The sequence below is a fragment of the Stenella coeruleoalba genome, assembly GCF_951394435.1.
Source record: "Stenella coeruleoalba genome assembly, chromosome: 3".
Taxonomy (NCBI): domain Eukaryota; kingdom Metazoa; phylum Chordata; class Mammalia; order Artiodactyla; family Delphinidae; genus Stenella; species Stenella coeruleoalba.
The window spans coordinates 50,350,992-50,359,733 of record NC_137148.1 but is presented as its reverse complement, the minus strand read 5'-3'; the positions used below and the strand labels follow the sequence as shown (position 1 = coordinate 50,359,733).

General features: G+C 46.4%; 1 protein-coding gene across 1 annotated transcript; it reads left to right on the top strand.

Annotated features, from left to right (window-relative positions):
* Positions 1-393: 393 nt before the first annotated feature.
* On the top strand, positions 394-1,662 carry HTR1A (5-hydroxytryptamine receptor 1A; the record flags this gene model as incomplete). The annotated part of the gene is made up of 1 exon (XM_079917847.1): positions 394-1,662. The coding sequence occupies one exon, from the start codon at positions 394-396 to the stop codon at positions 1,660-1,662; it is 1,269 nt and encodes a 422-aa protein (XP_079773973.1).
* Positions 1,663-8,742: the final 7,080 nt, after the last annotated feature.

Genomic DNA, 8,742 nt, shown 5'->3' with positions numbered 1-8,742 from the left:
CAGATACTTCTAAGATTGGAGATTCTTTTCTGGTGGGGAGACTCCAGGTCTGGCAGCCAGTTAGGCAGTGGCAAAATAAAATGGACAGCGAGAGACAAACGTTCCAGCCACCTTCCCGCCGCCCGGAGATCCCGGAGCTCTTCTCCAGCCAATTCGTTTCCCAGCTGGAGTCTCTGAGCGCGCTGGACTACGAGAGCCCAGGGAGCGCCTAGAAGCTAGCTGCTCCTCGGAGATGCCTTCGCCTGAGCAGTAAGAACTTCCTGCTTGAGTCCCTGCATCCCCTCCCCCGTTGAAACTCCCCAGGAAAGAGGGGCGGAAGACCCCAGGGGGAGGGGCGAGGGGTATCCTGGCGCAGCTCTTTCTCCCCTCCCCTCCCCTGCCGGGCGCGCAGGCATGGATGTGCTCAGCCCCTTACAGGGCAACAACACTACGTCGTCCCAGGGTCCCTTCGGGACACGCGCCAACGCTACTGGCATCTCCGACGTGACCTTCAGCTACCAAGTGATCACCTCTCTGCTGCTGGGCACTCTCATCTTCTGCGCAGTGCTGGGCAATGCGTGCGTGGTGGCCGCCATAGCCTTGGAGCGCTCCCTGCAGAACGTGGCGAACTATCTTATAGGCTCGTTGGCCGTCACAGACCTCATGGTGTCGGTGCTGGTGCTGCCCATGGCCGCGTTGTACCAGGTGCTCAACAAGTGGACTCTGGGACAGGTCACCTGTGACCTGTTCATCGCCCTCGACGTGCTGTGCTGCACCTCGTCCATCCTGCACCTGTGCGCTATCGCGCTGGACAGGTACTGGGCCATCACAGACCCCATCGACTACGTGAACAAGAGGACGCCCCGGCGCGCAGCTGCACTCATCTCGCTCACCTGGCTCATTGGCTTCCTCATCTCCATCCCGCCCATGCTGGGCTGGCGTACCCCGGAAGACCGCTCGGACCCCGACGCGTGCACCATCAGCAAGGACCATGGCTACACTATTTACTCCACCTTTGGCGCTTTCTACATCCCGCTGCTGCTCATGCTGGTTCTCTACGGGCGCATCTTCCGAGCCGCGCGATTCCGCATCCGCAAGACAGTCAAGAAGGAGGAGAAGAAGGTAGCCAACAACCGCCTTGGGGCGTCGCCAGCCCCGCAGCCCAGAAAGAGCGTAAATGGTGAGCCGGGTAGCAAAGACTGGAGGCAGGGCATGGAGAACAAGGCAACAGGGGCTCCGTGCGCCAATGGAGCCGTGAGGCAGGGCGACGAAGGAGCCGCCCTGGAAGTGATCGAAGTGCACCGGGTGGGCAACTCCAAAGAGCACCTGCCGCTGCCCAGCGAGGCCGGTGCTGTCCCCGGCGTCCCCGCCTCCTTCGAGAAGAAAAATGAGCGCAACGCCGAGGCCAAGCGTAAGATGGCCCTGGCCCGCGAGAGGAAGACGGTGAAGACGCTGGGCATCATCATGGGCACCTTCATCCTCTGCTGGTTGCCCTTCTTCATCGTGGCCCTGGTCCTGCCCTTCTGCGAAAGCAGCTGCCACATGCCCACCCTGTTGGGCGCCATAATCAACTGGCTGGGCTACTCCAACTCTCTGCTCAACCCTGTCATTTACGCCTACTTCAACAAGGACTTCCAAAACGCATTTAAGAAGATCATAAAGTGCAAGTTCTGCCGCCGATGATGATGGAGGCGTAGCTGGCGCGTAGGCCCACTCCACCCAGCCCTCTGGAATCAAAACCTTTACTACTTTTCCTCTAACATTCACATCTGCTCCGCGCGCTGCTTCCAGACCCCCTCCCCCTCCCCCAGCCCTCTATTCCCAGCGGGGAAGGAGGGAGCCCCATGCAAAGAGGCTACAGCCGCGGGGCAAGAAAGTCTGGGAAAAACCTAGAGTCTGTGAGAGGCGACCTTGGCTCAAACTTTGGTCTGGGAATAACTTTTGATTCCAGCAATTGCCTCCTCCCTCTTCTGCCCCCAAATCTTCGCGGCGGAAGTTTAAGCCTTACCCGTTCAAGGCAAAAAATCCACACAGAAGAAGAAAGTGTACACCCAGCCGCCGCGCCCACTAAAGGCTCCCACCTGATCGCCTCACTGCTACAACTTGAACTTAGGGTTCAGGACTTTGCTTCATTCCCCAGCAACCCCATCCCAGCCCGCCTTCTTGCCCTAGAAACGTTCACTGTTTTTGCGGTCTCATCCCTTATTTCCTTTTCCATCTTCCCTTTATGCCCTCGCGAGTCCCTATGCACTAAATTGCTAGTCGGGAAATCTGGGAGGGTCTGCTTTTCCCGGTGCCTAAGGTGTCCCCGGGAATCTCCGCCTCCTGGTGCAGATTCCCAGAGTAACTCGCCCGGGAACAGCCCCATGCTTTGTTTTCTTGGATTCAAAACAAGTGGCTGGAAGTTGTCTCTTAGAGTGGACCTGTAAGTACAAGGCTAAAGCAGTGGGGCAGAGCGAGGTAGAACGAATTTACCCTTGCCTGCCTTGGTGTCAGCACTCACCAAAGAAGCTGACAGTCATTGGGAAGGGAGAGCGGACTTCTGTTATTACAGGTTGCTGGCGAGTCTGAACTGGCTGGCATCGCCACTTACCTACTGTGGGAGGCGCCCGCCGACCACGCTGCGCGCGCTGGGGCAAGGTGGGGGGGGGGGGGGCGTGCCACGTGCAGGGAATCCCCGAGCCTTGCGCCCTCTCTGAGGTCTGGCGTGCGCTCAGCGCGCACTGAAAACTAATCCCGACTGGAGCCTTCCCTCCGCCTACGCCCCAGGACCAGCTGAAGAGAGGGTAAACAACAGTTAAGGTTTGCGGAAACCGGCGCTTCTAGGTCCAGCCAAGCTCTAGAGACCAGAAAGACCAGCAAGTCCCACGGGGTGGCGTTTTCCAGGTGGGCCCGAGCTCTAGCTGGCACTCCCCTTGGAAACTGAAAGAGCAAGTTTATCCAAAAGAAGCAGATTCTTTTCCTCCTAATTCCACCCCTCGCCCTTTTCGGATAGGGAGATAGGTCTGTTTAGCGCATCCTAACACTGCACAGGATTTGTTCTGCAGGACGTCCAGGACACTTAGTTAACCACGACTTTGGTTCCCTAAAGGGAAATTTGGGCTTTCAGTAGAATGGGCCCCCGATCTGTGACCTCACAGGCGCTTACCTTAAATAATGAGGCCCTAAAGAACTAGCTAGGTGTGCTCTCTTTGCAGAGTCCTGGAGACTCTTGTACATTTGCTCCTTGGCCTGACTGCCCTGCAACACAGGTTTGCCAGGAAACCGGCCTCTTGCCATTTGAATATGTGGAGTACTCCAAGCTTTCTTCCCCTTAAAAGTATTCTTTCAGCCTTGCCACTCCTGCTGAAAAACTGGTTATCTTTACTGTCCCCAGAAGGGAAGTTTTTCGGTGCTCCATTTGAATGTAAATTTCCATCCATGTGACCGGGGTCAAGAGGTTTGTTATAGTTAAATTCGTTTTCCAATAATTGCACAACATTATTGATTCTTACGCCCCTCTCCCTTCATGTGTACCTTTTGAATGATTGCTTGGGCTGTTTTGAGAGCCATGTTGCAAAAGTTGCCAATGAAAAAGTTCACTTGTGTTAAAATTAAGGTGAAAAGACAGCTCTATCACTTGTAGCCATTTTATTGTTTGCCAAACCGAACAAAGCTCCATTTGGTATCTTTTTCTTGGACCTAAACTGAGAGTAAGCATCGTCTCCCATTAATATAGAGAAAGTATAAGAACTATGGGAACTTAGTGGATGGTTTGTCTATGCATATGTAATGCTTGAAAGGGACTATGGTGGATAACATGAGGGAGACTTCTGCAGTCCATCAGTTATTTATTCGAAAATTCATGTTCTTTTTTGCTCACAATAATTTAAGTAGAGCCATATGAAAAAACAAACTTTGCTGTATGTCTTTCTAAATTTTAAGAACAAATTCTACATATAAAATAATTCAAGTCTGAAATTTGCTCATCCAAATTATGCCTTGGTCAGCATTTGAAGTCTTGAGACTTCTATTTAGTTGTGTCTTTTACAGAACTATGGCAATGGCTTTTGGGCATTTGTTCTTCCTGCTTTGGAGGATTTACACAAGAATGGGGAAGGAGCATCCAACTGGAGTATATAATTGCCAAAGCAATAGAGAAATTTGAGGAATAAGTGCAAAAGAGCTGCATAGCACTAAAGAACCCCTGATGCTTTTTTTTTCCTTTTAAAGTATTGCATTAAGGTAAAGTATGTATGCATTAAAATTGACCTTTACTCTTCCCTGTGACAATAAAGGACTTTAATCATTGTAATGCTACAATAAACTGATATCAGTAACACATGCATCTTTATTTTAATCAGAATCGCTGTCTACTTGTATTTATTTGTATAATTTTAAAGCTGAAGTTAAAAAATACAGTTATCAGGAGAAGATCCTGCTATACACATCAGGAATCTGTCACTTAGAGAAACAAATTTAGTTTTAGTACAGAAACTCATTGTAGATGAGTGAGTTCTGTTTTAAAAATTCCTGTCTCTGGAATTAGAAGGTAACATTTCATCTTTTAGCCGTGAGACCATGCATTTTCCCTGACACCTACTAGTGAAGATTTAGGCATCTGTCTAATTAATATGGACAGGGTGGGGGACTTATAGAAGAGAAATGCAGCCTCTAGTATAAGCACCAGGGGCTCATGCTTCCTTTTTAAAGCAGTGGGTGGTGATGAACCACCTTCTCTGTCTTCCCCCCAATGTCCAGCTGGAAGAAAATAGCCTCCCTGGTTTCAAGTGAAGTAACACATTGTTTTGGGGTTTGTCACTCATTAAAAGTGGAAAGGCAACTTCCTTTCTGGCTGGGTCTCATTTGATAGTGGGGTTTTATATGTAAGATCTTTTACTATATTAAAATTAATTCAAATGCTCTCTTTTTCCATACTGGAATCATCAGTAAGGCCTTTTGTTTCCCATGTTATGTTTGTTAATTTCACTGTTTTCTGGTGTCAGAATGAGGGCTGCAGGGCAGGGTAAACCCTAGTAAGCCTCAAGGGGAAAACAAATTTCAGAGCTATTATGACCACAGAAGAGGGCACTCTGAAGCTGTGTGAAGCCTAATTTAGGCTGTGTATGTACATACATATTCTCCCAATAATGAAAAGGTAAGACAGGAATTGAGGGTTTTTCATTTGAAAAGTGTTACATAAACACATCCCTGACCTTGAGCAAAATGATGCATTTGGCACATTTGTCTTCTAGATTCTGGATATTTCCCTTCTTGGCCTCTGCTCTCTGCCCTGGTGTCTCTTCCTCCAAGGAGACAGTGGCTTTTTGTTTTCTACAGGGCTTCTGAACCTTTATCAACACTCCAATTAGGAGAGAGAGAATTTTTATCAGTTGCTTCCAGTGTGACTAACAAGCCCAGATAACCAATTAGCAGCTATCACATGTCAGGCTCTATTGGATAATGTTGAAATATGGGACTATAAAGTAATATAAGCTGCTGTTGGCACATTGAAGGAGTTTCAACCTACTTGGGTATTCAAGAATAAATTACTATGGTTAAGTAAACACTCACAGCAGAATATATGTATCATCTAAACAGGACAAATCACAGGAATTTGGCTCTATAAGGATTCAGAGGACAAGATCACTGTGGGCTGGGCGTGGGTAGGGAAGATTAGGTAGGGAAAGCTGTGTAGAGCAACCAGGATTAACCTCTGAATACATGAGGAGTGATATAAAAGGCCAAACATTCTTCATGAGGTGCCAAATACAGCCTGATTCCCTCTTTCTGTCAAGTGGGGGACCTGGGATGAAATTTTTACCTGTATTCCTACGTGTATCAGTCTGGGTTGATTATGAAGGTGGTAATGCTAGAGAAAGATGCAGGCTCAAAACTTCCCATGTGTTATAACAACATAAAGGGTCTGGGAATAGAGAGAGAAGAGGAGTCTAGAACCAAAGGAATGGGGATTAAGGTAACTAGATAGAGGAAGAATGTTCTGAGCAGAGTAAGGGGCAGAGCATAGGAATAAGGAGAAACTCATTAAACCATTAAACAGTGACAACAGGGTGACCGGGGTAGGTACAACAATTCACATTTATGTAATGTTTGTGATTTTGCCCAGTGATTTTCACAAATAATATGCGATTTAAATTTGAAATAGCAGATCCTTCTGGAAATACTAATTAGACCATTTTAGCCAAAGCAGAAGATTCACATAGTAATTGGTACATACATAAAAATGTGCTAGAGATCATATATGGAAGCATTATAATACCAGGTTAAAAACAAGAACTATAGTTTTAGTTAGTGGGGAACCACTAATAATGAAAGCAGAAGTGTATTGTTTGCAGGTAATTTCAATGGTGTATGTGTGAAACAATAAATGCCTGAATGTGGGATGCTAGTAAGACTGACAAATACATCAGAGAGAGAACTGGCAAGAGTTGGTGCCTGGATGTGAAGAGAAAGGGAGCTGAAAATGCCAGTGCGGTTTTGAGCCAAGGAGATTTGGGCGAACGACAGAAACGGGAAAGTCCAGAGTTGCTTCTCCTATGGGTCTTTGTTTTTTCAGCTCTATCTATAAATATGAAAAGGCTTTGTTCTCTGCTCAAAGAATTCCCAGCCCAGATGGAAGGGATCTGCTGATAAAGGTAATGATACACGTGGCACAGCATTTGAACAATCTGTCATTTGGGTGATTATGTGAAGAATACCACCTCATAGAGCAATGGTCAGATCAATTCCCTGATTACTGATGTGTTTTTTAAAAGTAGAACGTGTGCTTTGTTTTTGGAGGAGCACAATTCCAAGGGACTACAGCAGCCTTTCAAGGAGAGTACCCCAAACACACCATGTTAGGCAGTGTGCCAAGAATGATATTTGAAGCCCAGAAGACTGGGTCTGTCCAGCTGACCAAGTGAAGAGCAAAGCAATACAGTTTGTTCTTCAAGTCCACTTATCAAGAACCACAGCAGACTTGTTTGATCCTTAAACTAGATATCACTAGAAAATCTAGATCCATGAGGCTAAAATATCCAGTGAATTCCATTTTCCAAATCACTTTGCTCATGTGGCAATGGCAAGGATGGGGAAATAAGTTGGGTCCACAGACAATTCCATATCCAGTCCTAACTCAGGTATATCCAAGCTGCCTGTCTATAACCATGCAGAATTGCTCAGCCTTTCAGAAAGTTCGCCAGGCCAGAATTTCAAGGAGCTGTCTTACACTGGCGAGTGGTCCTTCTGTTGTGTCTCAGCTGGTTTCATCTTTGAAGAAAGAAAAGGAAGTAGGTTGGCTGGGAAGAGAAGGAAGGGGGAAAGGAAAGAGGAGACAGTGGGATTCACCTATCTTGTTACTTGGCTGGCTGGCTGTGGAGACTGATGAGAAAGTGTTTTGAAACTTCTCCAAAGTAGTTGGAGGAGAAGCATTCTATGAAATATGGTGTGCTTCACGGTCTCTGGTAGCAATCAGTCTGACTTTGCAAGAACTAAAAAGAGAGAAATCAAACTTTGAAAGCTGGTTTTAATTTTAAAAGAACAGTAGAAACAGGATTCTAATTGCAAATATTCACAATGTAGTGTCTTGAAAGCGTATACTATATTGTAAAGATTTGCAACCGTGAAGGGGTGATTTATGGAACAGCCTCTTGTTCAGGAGTGGTAGGCAGGTGATTCATTCATTCATTCATTTAACTAATATTTCTGGAGCACCTATGGGCTAGGCACTGTTCTAGGAGCTTGGGATACAGCAAAATGAAAATCAGATGAAGTCTCTCTGGTAGATTGTTTACAAAAATGGCCACAGTTATTCCCCTCCACGTGTCCACCTTTTTTTCAATGCGGTGTTCAGTTTCTCCCATCAAGTTATGGAGGCTTTCTCACTGCTTAAGTGTGAGCTGGCCTCGTGACTTTCTCTGACCAATAAAACGTGTCAGAATTAATGTGATTACGATCTGTGTACAGAACTCATTAGGCCTTGCACTCTTCACATGCTCCAACAGAACTCTGCCCAAGCACCATGTGAACAAGCCTGTGCTCCCTTGTTGGAGACTGAGAGGTCACCTGGAGCAGAGAGTAGTCATGGTGGACCAGACAGATCTCAACTAACTCAGCAGCTGACTGCAGATACAAGAGTGAGCACAACTGACCTCAGAGAAACCTCCCAGCTTCATTCATTCCAAATTGTCAAGGCACACACTTGTGGACTAAATAGATGGTTGTTATTTTAAGGCACTAAATTTGGGGAGTAATTTGTCATAGTGAAAAGCTAACTGATACAGTCACAGACCTGAAGAAGTTTACGTTCTAGAGGAGGAGAGAGAGAATGAACAACAAAACCACATGTATATGTAATATATCAGATGGTGATCAGTATTATGGGGAAAAACGAAAAAGCCCCCCAAAACCTAGAGTAAGATATACAGAGAGTGCCAAGGTGGAGAGAAAGTTTCTTGCTATTTATTTTGTACGGTGTTCAGGGAAGGGCTTACTGATAAGATTATATTTAAATGGTTGCTTTGAAAGAGTTATCGAAGGCGTGAGGTTTTAGCTTGGTAGGAAATGAGCGCTCGAACAAGTAAATCTTAAATCTTAGACAATTTACTGTGAAAACTACAAAGGGTATATTTCCAACAGGTGATGCTAGGAAACGGCAGATTTGGGGATTTGTGTTCTCAAATTGTAGGATTCTCCCAGGTCCTGACAGCAGACTAATTTAGGTTGAAAGTTTGAGTATTCAACCTGTTCAGGATAAGGACCAGCCAGGTCATGGGAAGCGCT